The sequence below is a fragment of the Antechinus flavipes genome, chromosome 2, assembly GCF_016432865.1.
Source record: "Antechinus flavipes isolate AdamAnt ecotype Samford, QLD, Australia chromosome 2, AdamAnt_v2, whole genome shotgun sequence".
NCBI lineage: Eukaryota > Metazoa > Chordata > Mammalia > Dasyuromorphia > Dasyuridae > Antechinus > Antechinus flavipes.
In genome coordinates this window covers 628,592,852-628,620,849 of record NC_067399.1, presented here as the reverse complement: position 1 = coordinate 628,620,849, position 27,998 = coordinate 628,592,852, and the positions used below count along the sequence as shown (strand labels likewise).

The window sequence follows — 27,998 nt, the reverse complement described above, 5'->3', positions numbered from 1 at the left end:
TCATTGAAAAGCCAATTCTTTTCCTGTCTCAGATGTGAATGGTTCCCTCATGTGTTTCAGGAACTCTACAAGACAACACAGCCCTTTGATCCTGAGGGCATCTTGGGGACAATTAACTCCATTCTAATGGCTTTCTTTGGGCTCCAGGTAAGTGGAAAATAAATCTGCTGATTGCATGAGAAGGTAGAACAGTGTGTGTACCCATTGTAGTAGAAAGAGCAGTGAAGGTTCCAAACCTAAATTCATATTTTCATTCTACTAGCAGTGTGATAAACACAAGATAAATTAATTCACTTCTTAGAAACTATGATTCCTCATCAAGTCAAGTTAACAAGCATGGTAGTAACAAAATGTCCTCTTCTAAGCTATTTGTTTTCTGTGGATTTAAAAATATCTGATTGCTGCTCTTTCCTGCTTTTTTCAACTACTTACCAACTCACCCTTCCTCAAATAGAATTTTAGTCTCCTTTTTAACAAATACTCAAAACAAACAAAACAACACTTTGATTACATCCAAAAGCTTTTCCTACAATCTAGTCCCTCAACTCTCTGCTAAGAGGTAGTGGTATGCTTCATGGGGTTTCTGACCCATATGACCCAATAAACGTATTTATATATATATACATACATATATATATATAGATTTTATATATACTATATATAGTATATATAAAATCTATATATACTACATATATAGTATATCTAGTATACATATATAATCTATATAGTATATGTAGTATATCTATATATAGCATTTATATATACTACACATATAACATATGTAGATTTCATATATATATATGTATATATATATATATATATATATATATAGTATATATAAATTAAGGAGTTTAGATAAGATACAGCCCTCACAGAGTTTTCAATATTGTACAGAACTGATACCTATGCAAAGAATGATAATACATAAAAGTATCTGATGTATAATTTTTGGACATGGAAAATGCAGAAATTTGTTTTGCTTGACAATACAGATTATTATAAGAATTTATTCCCCAATTGAAGGAATTGGGAGGGAGAAAAAATACTTGTTAAATGAAAAAAATTTTTAATGTGTTATATAGAATAAAGAGGCATAATACAAAATGCTATCTGATGTGGAAGGGGTGGAGAGGTAGGTCATAACCAAAAGGATCAGGAAAAGTTTACTAGAGAAATTGGCCTTTGAGCTAGAATTTAAAGTATCATTACAAACCAAGCAAGTGAGAAGGGAAAGAAAATGCTCCAGGCATAAGAAAGAGTGGAAACAAAGGGATCAAACAAAAAATAGAGGAATTGAATGGACTCTATTTTGACTGGACAGTAAGTTAAAGGGGATAAGACTAGAGAGGCAAAGTAATGCCAGATTTTTGATTATCCACTTTGATCAGTTTTAAAAAAATTGAGCACACCCACAATTCTAAGTGACAATAGTCATTTGCAATACTTACTTGTTCATTAATTTATGGTGCATACATTTATGATGGTAGTAATTATCACAGACATTATAAAACTTAGACAAAAATAGAAATCTTAAAAAAACAAAATATAAATGAAGTGATATTTGATCCTTGAATCAATAGGAGGTTACTGGAATTTACTGAGTAGGAGAGTTAAAGTTGTTTGAAATTTATTCTGGGGTTAACAAGAGAGCCAGTGAAGATTTTTGGATAGATGAAGAGAAAGAAAAACATTCTGAACTAGGAGAACAGCACAAATAAGTCTGCAGTCAAAAAAGAACACTGTATTCATGGAAAAAGGATAGAAACTAGTGTAGCTGGAACATAGGCCATCATAATGGAGGCATAGTGGGAGACTAAGTGGAAGTGGTAGAGTCTGACTGGATGATGCAGGGTTTCTAATGACATAATGAGGAATTTGGATGTTACCCTGAAGACATTAGGGAATCATTTAAAATGATGAGTTGAAACTTACTGTAAAAGTAGACTAGGAAGAGCATATGTCCCTACCATATTGTATTCACAGATCTTCAGACTTCATCCCGGCCCAAAGCCCATTCCACCCCAGCAATTGTTTTTATTGTGGCCATAGTACAGTCAGTTTGTACATGAGATATTTCTTTCCATGTACAAATGGCCCAACTAGATAAATGGAAAAAGAATAGCAAACCTGTATCTAGATAACTAATGGACCTCTAGAAAACGCTCAAGAGCTATTCTTCTCTGCTCCATCAGCATCAGTGGAAAATCACTTGAGTACTCCAAACTCATGCAGTAACTTCCCCATCAATTGCCAGGGAATCATGATTTAGCCTCTGTTTCTCCCCAACAACCAAATTAAATGGTTCATAAAACAGCTTCCTGGCATTTCTCTTTCCTCATTCCTTCCATTCCCCCTATGCCTCCCTGCCACCACCATTCTGGTTCATATTATCAAGCATTTTACAATAATTTAAAGATGTCCAAAAAACATGACATCTTTCTCATCCAATTTTTCATCTTTTAGACTAGGAAGAGCAAAGGACCTTTAAGTAAGTAAGTATTTAAACCTGAGTCCTTGCTCTTTATCCCAGAGCCAAGACACTGACAAACCCCGAAGTCCATGAAGAGAGTCCGAGATAATCCTTACCATTACCAGTGTAATCAAGGAATGAGTGACAAAACCCAGGGTAAGAATTCATATCCCTTAACTACTTGCCCAGCATGATTCCCTTCCAGTTCATGAAGCATTCCTTCTTCTGATTCTGGATAAATATCCAAACTGAGAGGAAATATGGCATAGTAGAAAGAGCATTGATTGGACTAGACCGATGGCTTTTAACCTTCTTTGATTGTCCACTCTGATCAGTTTAAAAAAAATTGAGCATACCCACAATTTAAGTGACAATTTATAATACTTACCTGTTTATTTATTTATCGTGCATACATATATGATTGTAATAATCACAGACATTATAAAACTTAGATAAAAATAGAAATCTTAAAAAAACAAAAGAAAAATGAAGTGATATTTGATCCTAAAGTCAATAGGAAGTTACTGGTATTTACTGAGTAGGAGAGTGATATGGTCAGACCTGAGTTTTAGGGAGTAAATGTGGTACACAGGTGTAGAAAGAGACTTGAGGCAGAGAGACTATCAGAAAGTTATTATTATAGTCTGGATGGGAAGTGATAAGGACTTGAACTAAGATGGTTCCTACATGAGTAAGGAGAAGGGGAATTATGCAAGTATTGTACTGGTAGAAATGCCAAGATTTGAAAACTGATTGCTTATGTGTAAGTCAGGGAGAATAAGGATGGGAAACAACATGAAGCTTGTAAACCAGGATGACTGGAAGGAAAAGTAATAGGAAAATTTGGAAGACAGATGGATTGGGGGAGGGGAGGGAAAACAAGATAATGAGACCATACTATCTGGCACAACCAATCTATTTCTTCTCACCCTGAGAGACTCTGTCCTGCCTTAGATGAAAAGAGAGGAAAGGGTTCTCATTGACTAGTCACTGCCCCAAGTTAGAGCACACACATTAAGGGGCAAAAGTCTGTGGCAGAAAGAAAGTGATGGGAGGACAGGATAGGGACTTTAGCATTTTCCCATTGGCATCTGCACAAATAATAATTATCCTAAGAGGCTAAATCTTAACTCAGAAGGGAAGGTGTGGATTTGGAGAAATGGAGATACAGTAGGTATGGTTAGAGATAGATTCGATAACTTGCTCCTGGGAGAAGGATGGATTCATCCTAAATTCTGATTGATGAATCATGTACCCCATCCCAATTTAAATCATAACTATCCAGTCCACTGGACTACATGGTAGAAAGCATGTGTTCTAGTCTCAACTCTGTTATATTCAAACCAAGTGACACCAGAAATGCCATTTAGCTTTTCTGAACCGTTTTTTTCCTCTTTTATGGAGTTACTGTACCATGCAGTGAAAAGTTAAGGGCCTATTTTGTGACAAGCAATACACTAGGTACTAAATACAGTCCATGCCATATGTTACAAATCTATGACCTAACATTCTACTGGAAGATATATCAACTGCTTTGGTAGTTCTGGATCTGTCAGTCTATTAGCATGGAGGAACTCCCAGAGACTAAATTTTCTCTACTAATACAGATTGGCAATGTATCTGAATAATAGTTTAAAAGAGTTGCTTGAGGAGCTGTGAAGTGACATGTTCAATTAATATAATGTATATAAAGAGCTTTACAAACTCTAACGTTGGATATAAATGGATATAAAGTTACCATATCTATTTTCATTAATAACTTTAATGTAAAAGCTTACTATTATCCAAAAAAAAAATGATCCCAAAGATGGGATTCAGCAACATCCTCCAGTTTGCACTTTTCTCCCATAAATACTCCTGTCCCTTGTTTTAGAGGGATTTAAATACCAGACCTGTCATTCTTTCCTAATGTAAACTTACCTTGGATAAATCAGTACACATCCTTTAAGCTTCAGTTACCTCATCTGTAAACTGAGTAGTTGACCCAGACAGCCTTTAAATTCCCTTTCACCTATAAATTTATAATCCCAAATTGTGGGAAAAGAAAGACATTATCTTTAAGCCATCCACATCCCTACCCTACCTTCTTCCTATTTGGGTTCATATATCTTTGCCTTTCAATTCATAAGGAGTTTCCAGGAAACCTTCTTGGACATCTTTAATTTACTATGCTGATGGCAAGCTGGGAATTTGGAGAGAAAGAAGCTAAGTCTCTGGCATTGGTGTGATGTGTTTCTGTGAATAGTGATCAGGATGGCTGTCCTTCAAACATCAAATACACTTACTCTTCACCTCTGCCTCTCAGAATCATTTGTTTCATTCAAAACAAGTATCCTCTTTACAAGAAGCTTTTTCTTATCCCCCCAACTGCAAGTATCCTCTCTTCCAAATAGCTATATGCGTATACAAGATATATATATATACACACACACATATGTATATATGATATTATATACATTATATATTATTTTATGTGTAAATCTCATCTCTCTGGATAGAATAAGGATTCCTGAAGGGCAGGACATATGCATCCCCAATACCTAATACTATGCCTTCATAATGATCAGTTAATAGAGAATTGATTGATTGATGTAGGAAAATATATGACATGAAGAATGTCAGAAGGAGCTGAGTATGTTTATCCTGGAGACATGAAAATTTATGGGAAAAGTAATAGCTGTCCTCAAATATTTAAAGCACTGTCATCATGAAAAGAATGAACTTATTCTATGTCATCCCAGAAGGCAGAGCTAGAACCAACAGATGGATATTATAGAGAGATGGAGTTTTGTTTTAGTAGAAAAATTGTATAATCTAATAGTACTTAGATCATTTTGTCATCCCAATTTATTTTATAGATGTGGAAACTGAGTCCTAAGGAGGTTAAGTGATCTGTACTATTATACAGTAGCATAATTGAGACCAGAGCCCAAGTCTCTTTCTCTCTCTTCTCTTAAATCAATGTTCTTTCTACTGAATCATGCTTCAGGAAGAAGTTTCTGACCACTGGTGTTGGGTAAGAAATAGTCTGATCTATTTGATAGTGAGGTTCATAATTTGTTTAATAATGAGATGCCCATTCAATTCAACAAGCATTTATTAATTATTGACTTTTTGCCAGATCCCACACTTGGTCCTGGGGACACAAAGACACAAGTAAAAACAGTCCCTATCTTGGAGTTCACATTGTACAGGGAGGAAATCAATCTGAAGGCAGATAAGAAGACAAAATGTATACAAAGAAGAGGAAGAGCTAGCTAGTAGAAACAATAGTTTGTAAGACAAGACACCTTTACTTTTTGGTGTGTTGCAAATCCCTTTGGTACTCTGGTAAGGTCTATGGTCCCCTTCTTGGAATCATGTTTTTAATGCATTAAAACAGAGGATTGCAAAGGAATCCAATTTTATAGAAATATAGTTACCAAAATATATCTCCTTTTAAAATTCAAGTTCAAAAACTCTGAGTTAAGAACCCCCAGTGTGAAGGGTGGATCACATAGGTATGTGACATAACTTTATTGGAGGAGAAAAGCTCCCTGTAGAGTCAGACCTTAAACTAGTTTATCTGTGAATTCCTGCAACTCTGGGATTACAACTTTTTTTATCTGTTTTTGTTTGTTTGTTTGTTTGTTTTTTTGCTGAGGCAATTGGGGTTAAATGATTTGCCCAGGGTCACACAGCTAGGAAGTGTTAAGTACTTAGTCTGAGGCCAGATTTGAACTCAGTTCTTCCTGACTTCAGGGCTGGTGCTCTGAACCAGGGGCAACTAGCTGCCCCTTCTTTATCCGTTTTGACAGTTGTAGTTCTGAGTTTCATGACTTGGTTGGTTGACCCCTTCCATGGGATGGCATTCTGCTGAAGTTGGCTATCAGTTATTTATTGCTTCGGTTGGCAAAACTGAGGTGATCGGGAGATTCTGGAACCTCATCAAAGCTATTCCCTATCTGAGGTACCCAGGATTCCGAGGAGTTTGGTTACATGCACTGCCAAAGTCAAGTTTTGAATTCTGAGAGTATAGAGAGACAGACAATCAAGATGGAGGTGGTCTCTCGATCAAAAATTGCTTAAAGGATTTTTTCACCTGACAGAAGGTGGGAGGTAGACTGTAATGAGCTGAGGCTTGAGTTGATGCACTGAGGTCCCAAGCACATGAGGCTAAATAGCAATTGGACCATACTCTATTAATATATAAGCTTGGAGAAAGAATGGCCCCGCCCACTCTTTGTGCAAGTCCTGATGTGTTATATAGGAAATGATGGTTTTGGTGGGTGGAGGCAGGGGAGTGGAAAAGGAAGGGGAAGGAGAGGCTTTTTGCATTGCGATTGCGCCGGTTTGCTCAGCTCAGGTCTTTCTCTGCTAGCTGGCTTCCTGTCGCAGCTGCCCATGTTGTTATCGCAATCTTTCTTGCCCATATTGCTATCGCAATCCTTATTCATCTCTTCACTTCAATAAAGATTGAAGATTTTTCCCTTGACCTGAATTCCTGACTCTGGCTGATTTTAAATACTCGGTCATTACAGTAGACAGAGGCTCTCTTGGAAAGATGGTTATTCCAAGGCTTCCTTCCACATTCTATAGAATATTGGGATCCTTGCCGATTTATTTAGGCAGGAGCTAACCCCATGGTTTTTTGCTTCCTCCCCCTTCCAAATCCAGCACTTTTCTTTTCTAAAATTCTCATATTTTGCAAAACATCTTACTTATTGAAAGAATGAACTAAGGTCTTATTCTCTTCCTTCAGATATTTGAGACTCTCTAATAAGTTAGAAGGACCTAAGTTAGTCAAAAGAAATGTCAACAGCAGTAAGAGCTTCTTAGAACTACCATCAACCTCTAGAAGGTTAGAGGTGGACAAAACTTCATTTCCCTTGACTGTAAAATTAAGGGTTGGACTAAATTATTTCCAAGGTCCTTTCATCCTGAACTCTATAAATGACTTGAATGGACAGAAGATGGCTTTGCCTCCAGCTGATTACAAGCCCCCTGGGCTGTGACAGAAGGAAGGCAGTAAGGTTACTAGTTCGTGTTGTTTCCAGTAGCACTGGTCCTGCTGTTTCACAAAGAAGACACTCCTTTTCTTAGCTCCAGGCATTTTCTCTGACTGAACTCTATGCCTGGCATGCCCTCCCTTTTTACTAACTTCTCTGGCTTCTTGTAAAATCTCAACTAAAATCCAATTTTTCCAGGAAGCCTTTCCTAACCATTCAATTTTAGTGCTTTTATTCTTTTAATTATTTCCTATTTATTATATACATACATACACATATATACAGAGAAAAAAACACAGAGTTAGAAAGAGTCAGATAGAGAGAGAGACATATGGGGGGGGGAGAGAGAGAGGAGAGAGAGAGAGAGAGAGAGAGAGAGAGAGAGAGAGAGAGAGAGAGAGAGAGAAAGAGAGAGAGAGATTTTGATTGAGATTGAGATTGATTTCATTTTTAATTATTTGTTTGCTTGTTGTCTCCCTGAGTAGATTGTGAGCTCCCTGAGGGGAGAGACTGCATTCTGCCTCTTTTTGTATCCCCAGTGCTTAGCACAATGACTGGAACATAGCAAGTGCTTAATAAATTTTTATTGACCCACTTTTAGAAGCAAGCAGAGACAAGATAAAAGTCAAAAGTCTTTCCTTCCTTCTGTTACATCCAAGGGACTTTTGACCATCTTCTGCCCATTCAGATTGGCTATGAACTGAAGGTGATGAATGCAAGTCCAATTTAGGGAAGGGAAATGTCACAGGATCAGAGGCCAGATGTCAGGGTCATTGATACCTTTGGTGATCCTGAAAAAAAAATCCTGTCTCCTCACATTTTGTGTGAAAAACCTTGGAAAAGCCAAATTTCCATGACAAACATTTTAAAAACCATTTTAATGATGTTCTTTTCAAAATATCATAACTTTTCTAGCTATACCCTCTTCCCCTCATCAAAATATTCCCTTGAAACAAAGAAAAAAAAGTTATGCAAAGCCAACTGAGAGTACCAATCATCTGATAGTGTATATAACATAATTCACTCACAGTGTCTCCCAGCTGCCTCACTCTAATCAAGGAGAGACATACTTCCTTTCTCTTCTATGGGCGACAAGATGGGTCATTTTCATTATTTAGCAAATGACCTTGTTTTGTTTTTGGACAATATGTCTAAAATGGAATCACTGGGAAAACAAAAGAAATCTCCCAGAGCAGAATTCACATCTAAGACTAGACTTTTTGTTCAAGAAGCAAGAGGATTGCAAATAATGCTGAATTTCCCATTAGCAACTTTTCTCCAGGGACATCATGGGAATGTATGAAGGCTCATCTGTGACATGGAACTCAAAGGGGGAGATAGTAACTGGGGCTCTCCTCTGAGAGCTCATTAGACAGTCTCAATCATCACCATTCTAGGCTTTAATCTTCAGCCTTTGAAAGGGGTTGTTACTCACTCACCAGATACCCACCTGCTTAGAAGCTTTCTAGGCTGCCAAATTAAAGCTCTTCCCAGTTATTTCACAGACCCAGGGATTAATTCTCCTGTATCATAACAAAACGCATCGCTTAATATGTTTGTTAGATTAGATTTAAATTGTTTCTCCAAAATAAAACTAGAATCTGACCATCCTGAAGACCTGGGAGTGTCTCTTTACCAAGAGTCAACAGTTGGCCGTATAGCAAAAAGGGGGAAAGTACTATATGGACCTTAGTATTTGAACCAAAGCATTCCAAAGATGAGTGACATCTGAATGTCTTATCAAGACACTGTGGAATATCATCCTTGGAGTCTGTTAAACTTGGTTGTTAATGTCTGCTAATTTATTAGCTGTGAGATCAAGGCAGGTCGCTCACAGCTTCAAGATTATTACCTTATAATCCAGTAGTCAGTGTGATTTAATGAAGAAATTTTTCATACTATTGGAAAATATAGATTTGGACCCTCTCCCCCCCAAAAAAAATCTCTCTATATTACTGATTTCTAGTCCACTACTTCTATACCAAAAGGTGAATGACTTGCTTCACCAGTTTTCTGAAGTTATAACTCAACAAATATATTAAATATGTATTATATATGGAATAAGGAGTTTAGATAAGATACAATTTCTGCCCTCACGGAATTTCCAATCTAGTATAAAAGTAGGTCATTGTTTAGGTGTCTTTTCCATTACCCATAAAATATGGGTTTAAAGATGTGAGACAATGCCCCCTTTGGCTATTTAGCCACGTTCTTAGAACTTTTAAATGCAGACTCTTCTAGGAATAAGATAATCCCCTACTAACAATCTCACTTTTACTTATGCATCCATTGAAGTAATTCTTAGTGACTAATCTAATTAGAATGTTAAAATTCAGTTTTTCTTATTGCATCTATATTTCAGACAGACCTCACTTGGTCTGTAAAATCTAAATCTGAATCTGACAACTGGCCATTCATTTAGTTCCTATTGTTAGTGAATTTGGGATTCCATTTTGATTTCTCCCCCTCTCTCTTAATTCTCCTCTCCAGTTGGTTGCCAAGTTTAGTTATTTCTACTTCTACACTATATCTCTAATATTTTTTTCCATGCTGTCTATTCCTGCCACCACCATCCTTAGTACAGACTCTCATTGTTACCTTTCAAATTGAGAATATGAACTCCTTGAAAGCAAGTCTTTTATTGTCATTTTTATATTCCCAATGCCCAACAAACTCTATGCACCTAGAAAATGCTTCTTGAATTTAACTCATTTAAGTGGCCTTCTAATTGTCCTGCTTCCAGGGTATGTTGGAGCCAGTTTTAACCCCTTATCACAAGAGCTCAGAGTTAAAGTTTTAGTGGGAGCATTTACAATTTGGAAATCATCAAATTTATCATCAGATTTACAAATCAAATTTAGATTTATCGTTTTCTTGATTTAGTAGCCTTAAGGAAGTGTTAACAACACATATTAAATGTATAAGTGGTTTCATTTTTACATCCTTCCCCTAAGAGATGGTTGTTGAATATACATCAACATACTCCCTACCTACCTGCACTCTCTTTTCCATTCTGACTCATCTTATATCCCAGTCTTCTTTACTCACAGAACTGATCTTATCATCCTTCTGATCAAAACAATTTAATGGTTTCCTATTGTGTATAAACCCATACCCTTACACAACTTTATCTTTCAGATTGTATAATCATAGAGTCAGAGCTGGACATTAAAGCCATCTAGTCCATTTTACAGATAAGGAAACTGAATGCCAAGAAAATAGCTTGCCCCAGCTCCCATAGTGTCTTGCTCAAAGTCATTGAATGATGGTGACGAGTCAAAATTAGGTCTTCCTACATATATATCTTAAACCTCCAGTTCCTTACCACTTCTCCCCATTGCTTTTCCCACTATTCCTGAAATATCATCTCCCTATCCCCATTTCTATTTGTTGAAATGCTACCTATCTATCCTTCAAGGTTCAACTCATATCTCTTGCACAGACTTTTCTGATCAATAAATAACGATGGAAAAGCATCACGGGACAGTAGAAAGAGTATTGGCTTTGGAGTCCAGCTCTAGATTTATGAGTCTGCTTAAGGGATTTTAAATAAATAACCTTGTTTTTCTGGTCTTTAGATAAAGAATCATTATTTGGAGAGACTGCTATCTCCAGAGTCAGAGGATCTTGGTTCAAATCCCACTCTAGATTCTCAGTACCCTTGTGACTTTGAACAAAAAACTTAACATCATTAGGACTCAGTTTTTTCATCTTTAAAAATAAAGGGGGTTGGATTCCATGTCCCTTCCATTTCTAGTCTTAAGTTCCTATTTCCTTTCTCCTTAAGATTCCAGTTGTAACTTAATTTTCATTTTTTTGTGCAGATAACTTATTTTGTACCACAGTTATTTATGTTGTCATAGCACTTTCTAAGCTACGAGCTTTGTGAGGTCAAAGTCTATATTCGTTTTCTGCACATTTCTTCCCACCACCTCCTCCCTTGTGCCTAGCAGAATTCTTCACATTTTAGTGAATGTTTAATAAAAGATGATAGAATAGAATTGAATTATCAAATCCCCTGAAGTCCCTAGCCCAGAGTCGATGTTCATATACCCTCAATCTATGCTGCTTGATGGATTGAGTGAAAACACTTTGAGAAGTATCTACATTTTAAAAAATGTAGCCAGACTTTTTGCACAAACTAACTCTTCAAATACATCAAAGAATGTTATTTTGACCCATTGGTCTGTACCAGGGAAGGCTGCTTGTATTAAATCTCTTGGGGCATCCATCTCTTCTGTCCTCAGAGAAAATCTGGCATGTGACTCCCATCAGCGTTTTATTTAACAGCTGTGCTCCTGAAAAGTGGCTTGTCAGTCAAATATTTGCAAACTATATTCACTTTTTCCCATTTACATAGTTTCTGAGGCATTTTATCTTCATTTCTATTGCCACAGTTCCTAACATTTTACACTTTGTTTGCAGGTTTCTCTGCTTTCAAATCCCCATTTGTGATCTGTAAATATAGGCATAAATATGCTACAAAACTTTCCATCATTTTGAAAAAAAATTGTCCTTGAGTTTTCTCCTTTGTAAATTAAGAGTTTAAGATTGGGTTTGCATAAAGTATACTCTAGATCCTTGAAGACTTTGTGAGTGGGGGGCAAATTCTGGAGAGTTCTGGAACACCAATAAGAACCTTTAATAGGGGCTCAACAATAAAACTTTGATTTTGGAAGACCAGCTTAGCTCAATTTATCATCAGATAAGTGGGTACCAGGAGATGATTTTTTTTCCTTCCTAAGCAGTTTGTGAATTATTATTTGCTATCAGATTCTTAATCTTTTATTGTATCATGGACCATTTGGAAGCCTGGTAAAAATTATGAACCCTGTCACAGAATCATATTTTTCTAATTTAATTTTTTTAATTTTCCCTTATTACATATAAAATAATTTGTAATTTTTTAAAGTTTTGAGTTCCAAATTCTATTCCTTTCTTCTTCCCTCCCTTCAGCCCTTCCCAATATGGTTAGCAATCAGATATAGATTCGATATATGCAATAATGTAAAACATTTCCATATTAGTTATTTTTTACAAGAAGATTCCAATAAAAGAAAAAGAGTGAAAGTGAAAAATAAAATACTTTAGTCAGTATACAAACAACATCAGTTCTTTATCTGGAGGTGTATAGTGTGCTTCATCATCTATCCTTTGGGATCCTCTTGGATCATTGTATTGCCGACACTAGCAAATTCATTCATAGTTCATTGTTGAATATTGTTTTTACTGTGTACATTGTTTCCCTTGTCCTATTGACTTCACTTTCCGTTCATGTAAGTCTTTCTAGGCTTTTCTGAAATGATTCTGCTTGTCATTTCTTACAGCACAATAATATTCCATCACAATCATATTCCACCTCTTGTTAAGCTATTTCCATTCTATGGGCATCCCTTCAATTTCGAACAGAAAATTATTTTTAAATGCATGAAATAAAATTACATAGGATTACAAAGGAGATTGATTATATTTGGGGGAAAAGGTGTAATTATTTTTCTCTATCCAATTTCACTAATTTCTGGAAATTTATCCATGAATCCCAGATTTTTAACCATTATAAAAATGTGGGAATGCATTGCTGGAAGGAGAATATGCATCAATAAAATCATAACTCTGTCAACCTAGAATTTGGGACTGAATCTTATAGGATGATGGAATTAGGGATAAGGACTGAACCTATAATTTTTTCATAGAGGAAATTTGTAGGCGAGGAAACTTCTTCTCTCAATGCAGTTCTTTTTAACTTAATATAATCTAGAATTACCTAGTTCATGGAGAGGTTAAGAACATTTCCTAGGGTCACTCATCTAGTATGTTTCAGATATAGGAGATCTTCCTATTTTCAAGATTAGTTCTCTACCCTCTTTACCACACTACCCCTCTAATGGTGAAATAAGATTATCTGATAGAATACTGTAGAAATATATGTTAAAATTCTTCACTTGGATTCAAGAAGTGAACTTTCTAAGTTCAAGATAAAGAGAAGTAAAGATAGATAGAGCACTTGAAGAGGATCCATTAAACCGTGATCTCCTTGAGGATAAAGATAGCTTTTATTTCTCTTTATATCAGAACTTAGCATGGTGCCAGGAACATAATGGGCATTTAATAAAGGCTTATATATTTAACTCTCCTGGGAGAGTTAAAGGCTTTGAAACCAGGTTACAGGTAAGAACTGGGGCTATTTAACTTAGAGAAGATTTGAGGGAGACAAGATAATTATCTTTAAGTATGTGAAAGATGGTCATGCAGGAGAGGGGTTAGATTGTTTTCAAATTGCAGGAAGGCAGATTTTGACTTGATTTAAAAAAACAATTTTTAGTAATTAGAATTATCCAAAGTATATTAAATGCTACAACAATCACTAAACATCCTTAGGACCTCTTATTAAATCTAAATACTCAAATGGATCTCTAATCTCATCAACGTGAGTTTTCCTTCCATTGAACATTGCATTGGTTCTGGGTTTGTCTACTTAGTGTGACTCTTGCTCTTCCCGAGGTGCTCCATCCAACATTCTGAGGGCCTTGCTCCTTTCTCTTGGCATTGCACAAATAGCAGTGGAGCACATGGGTTATTCATTTTGTTGCTGTTCAGTCATTTCCATTGCATCTGACTCTTTATGACCCCATTTGGAGTTTACTTGGCAAAGATAATGGAGTGGTTTGCATTTCCTTCTCTAACTCATTTGACAGAAGAGGAAACTAAAGCATTAAAGTGACTTACCTAGGGTCACACAGCTAGTATGTGTTTGAGGCTGGATTTGAACTCAAATCTTCCTAATTTCAGATCTGGTGCTTTATCCCTTACACCATATAGCTGCCTTAAGAGTGAGAGGTTATCCATTAGCTAGTCATCATCATCATCATCATATAACTAGCATTTGACAAGGCTTAAGGTTTGCAAAGTACTTTACAAATATTATATGATTTGATCCTCTCAACAACACCCTGAGAGATGAGTGCCAATATTAACCTCATTTTATATGTAAGGAAACTGAGACTGAGAGAGGAAGTTAAGTGACTCATCCAGGGTTACTAAGTGTCTGAAATGGTTATCCTCTCAGTTATCTCAAAGCCTTTCACAATTTCAGTCAAGTCAAATCAAGAAACATTTATTAAGTGTCTACAATGTATATTAAATACTTTTAGTATTTCATTTGCATTATTAATTTATTTCATTAATTAAATTTATTTCAATTAATTTAATTAATGTTAGGTATTTTTAATATTTAATATACCGGAGAAGATTTAGCATGGTATTCTTTGATGCCCCTGTCAGACTTGGACTCTGGCATATGAGGCTGCCAAAGGACAATTGGGTTGTGCTTGTGAGCTTAGCAGCTACCTTAACATCTTTAAATAAATCCCCACAGGAGCATAAATGTATTGGATCTTTGGATCCTATTGATTTTGACATTATGGAGCAGTGGATAGAGTTCTGCCCTTGGAGTCAGGATGACCTGGATTCAAATATTTCCTCTGAATCTTACTAATTATGTGTCCCTGGAGGAAATGCCTAATTTTCCTGATCCTCACTTTCCTCAGCTGTAAAATGGGGGCATAGACTCAATGGTATCTATGGTAACTTCCAGTTTAACCTTTAATATATTTGGAACATTATTTCAGGCTTTTAAAAGCCACTATCTGAGACTGGGCCCTGCATCTGCTTGTTGGCAAAAGACCCTCCTTGGTTTGTCAACCTTTACTTCCTCACAGCAGAAAAAAGAACCAAACCCAAACAGAAGGCATTACTAAATAGTGATAAAGTCAAGAGAATCCTGGGAGCAATGATGATAAACTTGCTCAGCAATGTTCATTTTGGATTCTCATCAGCTACAAATGACATTAGTGCTAATGCCCTTTGCAAAAGTATGGCAGCAGATAAGGAGTCTGGCATAGGCCTTGCTTAACTCATTTACCTCCATTCTGAATGGCTAAAAGCATACTTCATCTCAGAGATCACTCCTTAATTCCACGAGGGTTCTTGGCTGAGCCCCCAAGGACAGAGAGCTCCGATGGCAAGGACTGCACGCAGTAGAGTCTTGGTCCCAGTTTCTGATGAGCTAGAGGTTTACAAAATTCAAAGGAGAGGGGAGATAAGTTTGGGTGGGAATGTCAATGAAAATGATGCTAAATGATACTGCCCTGTAGAATCATTGAGCAGGTAAGGACTTCTAAGATTAGTGTAACTCCTTTCTTTGATAGATGTGGAAAGTAACAGAGAGACTATGTCACTAGTGGGAAGTTACACAGCAGTCAGTGCAGCTTCATAGCAGAGGGATGCTTTATTACATGGTTATTTGGAAAAGTGGTTTACTTAGAAGTATGTTAAGGGGCTAAGAATAGAAGGGTGTCCTTCTCAAGTCAAAGATTTAGGACAATCCATTTATTTTGGTATTTGGACAACTTGGAAGTCTATTCCTAAACAGTATATTTAGGAAATTTTACTAATTTAGCAGCTTTACATATATTACATTCTCACAATCCTGAAACAGGAAGGACAGGTATTTTTTTTTTTTTTTGTTATTGTTGTTGTTGTTGTTTGTTTATTTGTTTTTTTTAATAACTTTTTATTTACAAGTTATATGAATGGGTAATTTTACAGCATTGACAATTGCCAAACCTTTTGTTCCATTTTTTCCCCTCCCTCCCTCCACCCCCTCCCCTAGATGGCAAGCAGTCCTTTATATGTTGGATATGTTGCAGTATATCCTAGATACAATATATGTTTGCAGAACCGAACAGTTCTCTTGTTGCGTAGGGAGAATTGGATTCAGAAGGTATAAATAATCCGGGAAGAGAAACAAAAATGCAGATAGTTCACATTCGTTTCCCAGTGTTCTTTCTTTGGGTGTAGCTGCTTTTGTCCGTCATTTATCAATTGAAACTCAGGTCTCTTTGTCAAAGAAATCCACTTCCATCAAAATATGTCCTCATACAATATCGTTGTCGAAGTGTATAATGATCTCCTGGTTCTGCTCATTTCACTTAGCATCAGTTCATGTAGGTCTCTCCAAGCCTCTCTGTATTCATCCTGCTGGTCATTTCTTACAGAACAATAATATTCCATAACATTCATATACCACAATTTACCCAGCCATTCTCCAATTGATGGGCATCCATTCATTTTCCAGTTTCTAGCCACTACAAACAGGGCTGCTACAAACATTTTGGCACATACAGGTCCCTTTCCCTTCTTTAGTATTTCTTTGGGATATAAGCCCAATAGAAACACTGCTGGATCAAAGGATATGCACATTTTGATAATTTTTTGGGCATAATTCCAGATTGCTCTCCAGAATGGTTGGATTCGTTCACAACTCCACCAACAATGCATTAGTGTCCCAGTTTTCCCGCATCCCCTCCAACATTCATCATTATTTTTTCCTGTCATCTTAGCCAATCTGACAGGTGTATAGTGGTATCTCAGAGTTGTCTTAATTTGCATTTCTCTGATCAATAATGATTTGGAACACTCTTTCATATGAGTGGTAATAGTTTCAATCTCATCCTCTGAAAATTGTCTGTTCATATCCTTTGACCATTTATCAATTGGAGAATGGCTTGATTTCTTATAAATTTGAGTCAGTTCTCTATATATTTTGGAAATGAGGCCTTTATCAGAACCTTTAACTGTGAAAATGTTTTCCCAGTTTGTTGCTTCCCTTCTAATCTTGTTTGCATTAGTTTTATTTGTACAAAGGCTTTTTAATTTGATGTAATCGAAATTTTCTATTCTGTGATCAGTAATGGTCTCTAGTTCATCTTTGGTCACAAATTTCTTTCTCCTCCACAAGTCTGAGAGATAAACTATTCTATGTTCCTCTAATTTATTTATAGTCTCGTTCTTTATGCCTAGGTCATAGACCCATTTTGATCTTATCTTGGTATATGGTGTTAAGTGTGGGTCCATGCCTAATTTCTGCCATACTAATTTCCAATTATCCCAGCAGTTTTTATCAAATATTGAATTCTTTTCCCAGAAGTTAGGGGCTTTGGGTTTGTCAAACACTAGATTGCTATAGTTGACTATTCTGTCTTGTGAGCCTAGCCTTTTCCACTGATCCACTAATCTATTTCTTAGCCAATACCAAATGGTTTTGGTGACTGCTGCTTTATAATATAATTTTAGATCAGGTACAGCTAGGCCACCTTCATTTGATTTTTTTTTCATTAATTCCCTTGAGATTCTCGACTTTTTATTGTTCCATATGAATTTTGTTGTTATTTTTTCTAGATCAATAAAATATTTTCTTGGAAGTCTGATTGGTATAGCACTAAATAAATAGATTAGTTTAGGGAGTATTGTCATCTTTATTATGTTCGCTCGGCCGATCCAAGAGCACTTAATATTTTTCCAATTATTTAAGTCTGACTTTATTTGTGTGGAGACTTTTTTATAATTTTGCTCATATAATTCCTGACTTTCCTTTGGTAGATAGATTCCCAAATATTTTATGGTATCAACAGTTATTCTGAATGGAATTTCTCTTTGTATCTCTTGCTGTTGGGTTTTGTTGGTGATGTATAAAAATGCTGAGGATTTATGGGGATTTATTTTGTAGCCAGCTACTTTGCTAAAATTATGAATTATTTCCAATAGCTTTTTGGTAGAATCTCTGGGGTTCTCTAGGTATACTATCATATCATCTGCAAAGAGTGATAGTTTGGTTTCCTCATTGCCTACTCTAATTCCTTTTATATCTTTCTCGACTCTTATTGCCGAGGCTAGTGTTTCTAATACGATATTAAATAATAATGGTGATAGTGGGCAACCTTGCTTCACTCCAGATCTTACTGGGAAAGGTTCCAGTTTTTCCCCATTGCATATGATGCTTACTGATGGTTTTAAATATATGCTCCTGACTATTTTAAGGAAAAGTCCATTTATTCCTATGCTCTCAAGTGTTTTTATTAGGAATGGATGTTGGATTTTATCAAATGCTTTTTCTGCATCTATTGAGATGATCATGTGGTTTTTGTTTGTTTGGTTATTGATATAGTCAATTATGTTAATAGTTTTCCTAATATTGAACCAGCCCTGCATTCCTGGTATAAATCCTACTTGGTCATAGTGTATTATCCTGGTGACAATTTTCTGTAATCTTTTTGCTAATATTTTATTTAAGATTTTAGCATCAATATTCATTAGGGAGATTGGTCTATAATTTTCTTTCTCTGTTTTCAGCCTACCTGGTTTAGGTATCAGTACCATATCTGTGTCATAAAAGGAGTTTGGTAGGACTCCTTCAATCCCTATTTTTTCAAATAGTTTATATAACATTGGAGTTAATTGTTCTTTAAATGTTTGGTAGAATTCACATGTAAATCCATCTGGTCCTGGGGATTTTTTCTTAGGGAGTTGATTGATAGTTTGTTCTATTTCTTTTTCTGAGATGGGACTGTTTAGGATATTTACTTCTTCCTCTGTTAGTTTGGGCAAGCTGTATTTTTGGAGGTATTTTTCTATTTCATTTAAGTTGTCGAATTTATTGGCATAAAGTTGGGCAAAGTAACTCCTAATTATTGCTCTAATTTCCTCTTCGTTAGTGGTGAGTTCTCCCTTTTCATTTTTAAGACTAACAATTTGATTTTCCTCTTTCCTTTTTTTAATCAGATTTACTAAGGGTTTGTCTATTTTGTTGGTTTTTTCATAGAACCAACTCTTAGTTTTATTAATCAATTCAATAGTTTTTTTACTTTCAATTTTATTGATCTCACCTTTTACTTTTAGAATTTCAAGTTTAGTGTTTGACTGGGGGTTTTTAATTTGTTCCTTTTCTAGCATTTTTAATTGCAAACCCAATTCATTGACCTTCTCTTTCTCTATTTTATACAAATAGGCCTCTAGAGATATGAAATTTCCCCTTATTACCGCTTTGGCTGCATCCCATACATTTTGGTATGATGTCTCATTATTATCGTTTTCTTGGGTGAAGTTATTAATTATGTCTATGATTTGCTGTTTTACCCAATCATTCTTTAGTATGAGATTATTTAGTTTCCAATTATTTTTTGGTCTACTTCCCCCTGCTTTTTTGTTGAATGTAATTTTCATTGCATCGTGGTCTGAAAAGGATGCATTTACTATTTCTGCCTTACTACATTTGAGTTTGAGGTTTTTATGTCCTAATATATGGTCAATTTTTGTATAGGTTCCATGAACTGCTGAAAAGAAAGTGTATTCCTTTCTGTCTCCATTACATTTTCTCCAGAGATCTATCATATCTAGCTTTTCTAGTATTCTGTTTACCTCTTTGACTTCTTTCTTATTTATTTTCTGGTTTGATTTATCTAATTCTGAGAGTGCAAGGTTAAGATCTCCCACTATTATAGTTTTACTGTCTATTTCTTCTTGCAGCTCTCTTAGTTTCTCTTTTAAGAATTTAGATGCTACCCCACTTGGTGCATATATGTTTAATATAGATAATGCTTCATTATCCATGCTACCCTTTAGCAAGATATAGTGTCCTTCCTTATCTCTTTTAATTAGGTCAATTTTTGCTTTAGCTTGATCTGAGATCAGGATGGCTACCCCTGCTTTTTTGACTTCACCTGAAGCATAGTAGATTTTGCTCCAACCTTTTACCTTTAACCTGCATGTATCTCCCCGCTTCAGGTGTGTTTCCTGTAAACAACATATTGTAGGATTCTGGCTTTTAATCCATTCTGCTAACCGCTTCCTCTTTATGGGGGAGTTTACCCCGTTCACGTTTATGGTTAGAATGACCAATTCTGTATTACTTGCCATCTTGTTAACCCCGGTTTATGCTTTCCTCCCTTCTTTCCCCTTTCCCCCCCTTCCAAGTAATAAGCTTGTGAGCACCCCTTGCTTCTCACAGCCCTCCCTTTTTAGTGTCCCTCCCCCCGCCTTAGAGTTCCTCCCCCTATCTTACCCCTTTCCCTCCCAGTTCCCGTATTCCCTTCCGCTTAGCTTATTCCTTCCCTTTCCACTTTTCCCTTCTCACTTTTCAATGAGATGGGAGAAGTTTCACCATAGATTGAATATGTCTTAAGATTTTTCACTTAAAGCCAATTCTGAAGGCAGTAAGATACCCACTATATTCATCCCCCTCCATTCTTTCTCTCAGATATAATAGGTTTCCTATGCCTCTTCATGAGATGTACTACCCCCACTTTACCCTTTTTCTGGTACAATGTCCTTTCCACATCAATTTCTAGAACAAGGTATACATGTATTCTTTATACATCTATATAGTCAAAATATAGTTCCCAAGATTAATCTTTACCTTTTTAGATTTCTCTTGAGTTCTATATTTGTAGATCAAACTTTTTGTTAAGTTCTGGTTTTTTCATCAGAAATAGATGAAATTCGCTTACTTCGTTGAATGTCCATCTTCTTCCCTGGAAAAAGATGCTCATTCTTGCTGGGTAAGTTATTTTTGGTTGCATACCAAGTTCCTTAGCCTTTCGGAATATCATATTCCAGGCCCTTCGATCTTTTAATGTGGATGCTGCCAGATCCTGGGTGATCCTTATTGTGGCTCCTTGATACTTGAATTGGGTTTTTCTAGCCGCTTGCAATATTTTTTCTTTCACCTGAGGGTTCTGGCATTTGGCCACTATATTCCTTGGTGTTTTGATTTTAGGATCCCTTTCAGTGGGTGATCGATGAATCCTTTCAATGTTTATTTTTTCCTCTGTTCCTATGACTTCTGGGCAGTTCTCTTTGATAATTTCCTGGAAGACAGTGTCCAGGCTCTTTTTTTCATCATGTTTTTCTGGGAGTCCAATGATTCTCAGATTGTCTCTCCTGGATCTGTTTTCCAGGTCTGTTGTCTTCCCCAGAAGGTATTTCACATTTTTCTCCATTGTTTGATTTTTTTGGATTTGCTTGACTGATTCTTCTTGTCTCCTCGAGTCATTCAATTCCACTTGTTCAATTCTGATTTTCAGTGAAGTATTCTCTTCACTCACTTTTTTAAAATCTTTCTCTAATTGTCCAATTGAGTTCTTTTGTTCTGTGGAATTTTTTTCCATTTCGCCAATTTTGTTTTTTAGAGAGCTGTTTTCTGTTTCCAGTTCACTAATCCTATTTTTCAAGGATTTTACTTCTTTATCCACTCTCTCTTTAACTGACTTTTCCAGGCTCTTTTCCCATTTTTCTTCTAGCTCCCTTGTGAGAGCCTTTTTAATCACTTCTATGAGGTTCATCTGTGCTGAGGAACAGATGATTTCCTCCTTTGGGGAATCACCTGGGGACTGCCTGTTTTTAGTCTCCTCAGGATTTAGAGTCTGCTCTCTATCTGTATAGAAGCTGTCAAGGGTTAAAGTCCTCTTCAGCTTCTTGCTCATTCTGTCTATTAATCAGAGATAAACTACCAAAGAAAAACAGAAAAAACTGGAGTCTTTCTTTGGGGGGGGGCTGGGTGTGTTATCGAGCTTCCTCTACAGACTGCAGGTGGCAGCAGTGAGGCACTAGCAGGACTGTGCTGCGCCTGCGCTCTGAGATCCCAAAGCGTGCTGAGTCACTGAGGGGGGGAAGGGGGGGGGGCAGGTCCTGAGAGAGTCCAGCTGTTTGCGGTTGTATTCTTCAGCCCCGGTTTTTTAGCTTCTCTGCTGGGCTGTTGACTTGCTGCAGGTTCCAAACCTGTAGCGAAGCTCTCCCCGCAGAGACGGCTACGATCACTCCCCACCCCCTCTCAGCTCTGCTCCCGTGCTCTCACTGCCGCTGCCCTCAGCCTGCGCCCGATCTAAAACCGCCCCAGCCCTCCAGTAAAGACAGACCTTTCTTGGCGGATCTCAAGGATGGCTTCTCTTGGTAACTATTTGTGGGTTTTTTTCAGTCAAGCATTGATTCAGAGGCTTGTAATGAAGTGGATAGTGAGAGAAAGCGCGGAGCTTATGCAACTGTGAGCCTCCTCTCCGCCATCTTAACCGGAAGACCTTAACATCTTTAAATAAATCCCTACAGGAGCATAAATGTATTGGATCTTTGGATCCTATTGATTTTGACATTATGGAGCAGTGGATAGAGTTCTGCCCTTGGAGTCAGGATGACCTGGATTCAAATATTTCCTCTGAATCTTACTAATTATGTGTCCCTGGAGGAAATGCCTAATTTTCCTGATCCTCACTTTCCTCAGCTGTAAAATGGGGGCATAGACTCAATGGTATCTATGGTAACTTCCAGTTTAACCTTTAATATATTTGGAACATTATTTCAGGCTTTTAAAAGCCACTATCTGAGACTGGGCCCTGCATCTGCTTGTTGGCAAAAGACCCTCCTTGGTTTGTCAACCTTTACTTCCTCACAGCAGAAAAAAGAACCAAACCCAAACAGAAGGCATTACTAAATAGTGATAAAGTCAAGAGAATCCTGGGAGCAATGATGATAAACTTGCTCAGCAATGTTCATTTTGGATTCTCATCAGCTACAAATGACATTAGTGCTAATGCCCTTTGCAAAAGTATGGCAGCAGATAAGGAGTCTGGCATAGGCCTTGCTTAACTCATTTACCTCCATTCTGAATGGCTAAAAGCATACTTCATCTCAGAGATCGCTCCTTAATTCCACGAGGGTTCTTGGCTGAGCCCCCAAGGACAGAGAGCTCCGATGGCAAGGACTGCACGCAGTAGAGTCTTGGTCCCAGTTTCTGATGAGCTAGAGGTTTACAAAATTCAAAGGAGAGGGGAGATAAGTTTGGGTGGGAATGTCAATGAAAATGATGCTAAATGATACTGCCCTGTAGAATCATTGAGCAGGTAAGGACTTCTAAGATTAGTGTAACTCCTTTCTTTGATAGATGTGGAAAGTAACAGAGAGACTATGTCACTAGTGGGAAGTTACACAGCAGTCAGTGCAGCTTCATAGCAGAGGGATGCTTTATTACATGGTTATTTGGAAAAGTGGTTTACTTAGAAGTATGTTAAGGGGGCTAAGAATAGAAGGGTGTCCTTCTCAAGTCAAAGATTTAGGACAATCCATTTATTTTGGTATTTGGACAACTTGGAAGTCTATTCCTAAACAGTATATTTAGGAAATTTTACTAATTTAGCAGCTTTACATATATTACATTCTCACAATCCTGAAACAGGAAGGACAGGTATTTTTTTTTTGTTATTGTTGTTGTTGTTTGTTTGTTTATTTGTTTTTTTTAATAACTTTTTATTTACAAGTTATATGAATGGGTAATTTTACAGCATTGACAATTGCCAAACCTTTTGTTCCATTTTTTCCCCTCCTTCCCCCCATCCTTCCCCCAGATGGCAGGTTGATCAATACATGTTAAATATGTTAAAGTATAGATTAAATACAATATAAGTATATATGAAAGACCGGTATTGTTAATCCTGGACCACCAATTACACTGGAAAGCAGTGTGTATAGTAGGATTGGACTTGGAAACAGAAAGGCTAAGGTCCAATGCAAAATTATGTCTCCTAAGTTGACTGTCACTTTTTATCTGTAAGTTTTGATTTCCTCAGCTGTAAGATAGAAATTTGAAGGGAAGCAAGGTGCTGTAGTAGATAGAGTGCCAGGGCTAGAATTAGGAATATCTGATTTCTAATCCAACCTCAGATGCTTATCAGCTGTGTGTCCCTGGGCAAGTCACTTCACCCTCTGCCTCAGTTTCTCCATCTATAAAATGAGTTAAGGAAATAAATGTCATCCCAGTATCTTTGCTAAGAAAATCCCAAATGGAGTCATAGAAATTCAGACATGACCAAAAAAATAACTGAATAATAACATATTAGTTAAAGAGCTGACTTTGGAATGAGGAAGATTTGTGTATGTACAAGTCCTCCCTCTGACATATACAAGCTTTATGACTTTGAACACCCTACTTCATGCTCAAGCCAAGATTCTTGAAGACTAAGTTAAAGGGATGGTGGTGAACCGCATTGGCAGAGGTAATCTCAACTTAAGAGTTTATCTTGGTGAATGTCACAGATCTGATCCTCCAGATGGGTAGCATTATATTCATGCCAATAGGATATCCTGTGACTTGTCCAAAGTGTCACAGTAAGTTAGTCATGGGAGCTGAGATCAGAATCCAAGCTTCCTTATGTTTAAGCGTTTGCTGTTTCCATTGGGCTGCACTGCTTCTGATTATGTTGCTATTCAATTCTTTCAGTTTTATCCAACTCTTTGTGACCCCATATGGCATTTCCTTAGCAAATATATTGGAATAGTTTGCTATTTCCTTCTGGCTCCTTTTATGGATGTAGAAGCTGAGATAAATAGGGTTAAGTGACTTGCCCAGGATCCCACAGTTAGTAGCTATCTGAAGACTTCAGGCTTGGTACTCTATCTACTGTGTCACCTACCTGCCCATGCTTCCAAATATGGAAAGGAAATTCCCTAAGACTCTAAGAGCATTAGAGGCTGAAGGAAATGTAAAACTGGTACACTTGGAAATTTTCTTTTTTTCGATGAAAAAAAAAGCCAAACTTATCAAATACCAAATAATATGCACATTTCCATATATACTGTGCAAAAGGAGAAGACTATATAAAAACTTCAAATTTCTATTATTCAAGGCTTGCTTTTCTTTTTAATCTTAATAAATTCTTATTGTTATTATTTTATTTAATAAAACTATGATTGATTTTTATTATAATTCTATTTTTCAAGTATGATAAATTGAATATATAATGCTCAAACTTTTCCTGCTTATCTGTGATTTCTTATAGTCTCTTTTCATTTTTTTTTATTTTTAAGAAAACTCCTCCCTAACAACTTCTATCCTCTCATCTTCTCATGCCCACTAGAACCAAAAAAAAAGGTACAAACCTTTGTAAGATATCTACATAGTCAAGCAAAACAAATTCTCACACATTGGCCTTGTCAAATATATATATATCTCATGAAATTTTAGTTCATCATCTCTCTCTCAGGAGATACCAGGTTTCAATATCAGTTCTCTGGAATCATAAAGTTTTTGAGTTTTTCAAAGTTGTTTTTCTTTACAATGTTGCTTGTTACCAAACCATCCTGCTCCTCAGTTTCTTCATCTGTAAAATGAGGGGAATAGAGTTTGATGATCTCTAAGATCCCTCCCAGCCTTAAACCCATGACTCTATGATTTTCTTAGGAAAGTAGGAGGCTAAGTCATGTTGGGAGCTGAAAGCTTGAAGAAAGAAGAAAAGATTTGGACTAATTGTGTCTAAAATTACAGAGGAAGTCAGTAAGAGGAGACTAGTGTACCAAATATTGCCAAGTAGTAGTTCTCACTTGAAGATTTGAAGTATTTGACAGTTCCAAAGAATTACTCCCACAGACCCAAATGCCATGATCTTCTCTCTGGTGTGTCCATGTACTTTTCTAACTCAGATGTGAAGAAAACTATGGAATCACAATAAAAAACCAGATGTCTCCTTTGGGGACTGGGCAAATGGGAATGGAGGATTTAACGAACCACAGAGGCATTGGTTTTGATTTGATTAAATCTATAGTGGTGTTTCTAGATGTCTATTGGAAAACATTCAAAGGTTCTCTGCCTGAAGCAGCTCTTGCCTCTCATCACCCAGCCAGGGCCTCCTCTCTTAGCCAATTCATAACACCTAGAGCTCTGAACATCTACTGACAGATTCCAGCTATCCTGGCTGAGGAAATAAGGTGTGACATTTCCTGGTTGAGACTGTCTGAGGCTGACTAAGTGAAGGTCAGACAATGGAGGGCCTCTCCTTTTACTCTGCCCTATTTCAGAGAAGTGTGACTAGACCTAGATGAGGTAAATATATATCCAAAGCTCCAAGGAGAGGCAAAGTGGCTCAGTAGGTAACACATGCAAGCTAGAGAACTTGATATGCTATATTATCTGGTAATAGGATTTGTGTATGTGTGTATGTATGTATTTTTAAATATGTATATATATATACACATACATACATATGTATTGGATCATTAGAGATTACCTAATCCAAACTCCTCATTTTAAAGATGAGAAAACCAAATTTCAGAGGGTTAAATGAGTTCCTAATAACTACAATTTATAGCACTTTAAGGTTTGAAAAATGTTTTACATGTATTATCTCATTTGATTTTCTCAGCAACCCTATGAGGTAGTTGCTATGATTTAAAAATAATAATAATACATTTTAGTTTTTCCAAATGCATGCAAATATAGTTTTCAACATTCACTTTCGCAAAACCTTGTGTTCCATTTTTTCCTCTCCCTCCCACTTCTTCTCTAGATAGCAAACAAACTGATATAGATTAAATATGTGCAATTTTTCTAAACCTATTTCCATTTTCATCATGCCATGCTAGGAAAATCAGATCAAAAGAGGAAAAATACAAATAAAAAAGAAAAAATACAAGCAAGCAAACAACAATAATAATAACAACAAAAGTGAAAACACCATGCTTTGATTCACAGTCCCCATAATTCTCTCTTTGGATGCCAGTGGTTCTTTCCATCACAAGTCTGCTGGAATTGCCTTGAATCATCTCATCATTGAAAACATGTTGCTGTGTACAAAGTTCTCTTGGTTCTAGTCACTTCATTTATCATCAGTTCATTTAGGTCTTTCTGAAATCAGCCTGCTCATCATTTCTTATATAACAATAACATTTCATTCATTACCTTTATATATCATAATATATCCAGCCTTCCCCAACTGATGGGTATCCACTCAATTTTCAGCTCCTTGCCACTACAAAAAGGGTGGCTACAAACATTTTTCCCACATGTGTGCTTTTCCCCTGCTTTATGATCTTTGTGAGATACTAACTCTGTAGAGACACTGCTAGATCAAAGGGTATGCACAGTTTTATAGGTATAATTCCCCAATTGCTCTCCAGAATGATTGGATCATTTCACAACTCCACTCAACAATGTATTAATGTCCCAGTTTTCCCTATATCCCCTCCAACATTTATCATTATCTTTTCCTGTTATTTTAGCCAAGCTAGAAGTGTGAGGTGGTATCTCAAAAGTTGTCTTAATTTGTATTTCTTTAATCAATAGTGATTTAGAGATTTTTTTTTCACATGACTAAAAATAGTTTCTTTGGCTGAAAATTATTCATATCTTTTGACCATTTATCAATTGGGGAATGGCTTCTATTCTCAAAATTTGAGTCAATTCTCTATATATTTTAGAAATCAGACATCATTTCTAAATTCCTATGAACATGTGTTCGTAAGAATAAATATTTTTAGATGAAGAAATTGAAAATAAAAAGCTTTCGTTTTAAAAAAAAAAGGAATGAAGCCTTTATTAGAAACACTGAATGTAAACATTTATTCCCAGATTTCTGCTCCCCTTCTAATCTTGGACACATTAGTTTTGCTTGCACAAAAACTTTTTACTTTAATATAATGAAAATTATCCATTTTACACGTCAATGTTTTCTAGTTCTTCTTTGGCCATAAATTTCTCTTTTCTCTACAGATCTCAGAAGTAGACTATTCTTTGCTCTCCTAGTTTGCTTATAACAGTATCATTCTTTATCTCTAAATCATGAACCCATTTTGATCTTATCTTAGTATAGGCAGTGAATGCTATTGTTACCCACATTTTATAAATGAGGAATTGAGTCTTGGACTAAATGATATCCAAGGCCACA

At 36.4% G+C, this 27,998-nt stretch overlaps 1 protein-coding gene across 2 annotated transcripts in view; it reads left to right on the top strand.

Annotated features, from left to right (window-relative positions):
* The window catches only part of LOC127551861 (heparan-alpha-glucosaminide N-acetyltransferase-like), a 428,410-nt gene that overhangs the window by 284,644 nt on the left and 115,768 nt on the right, over positions 1–27,998 (top strand). For both annotated transcript variants that reach the window (XM_051981996.1, XM_051981995.1), the window contains exon 14: positions 61–147. In XM_051981996.1, coding sequence (XP_051837956.1) covers positions 61–147 — 87 coding nt within the window. The remainder of the gene's footprint in view (positions 1–60; positions 148–27,998) is intronic.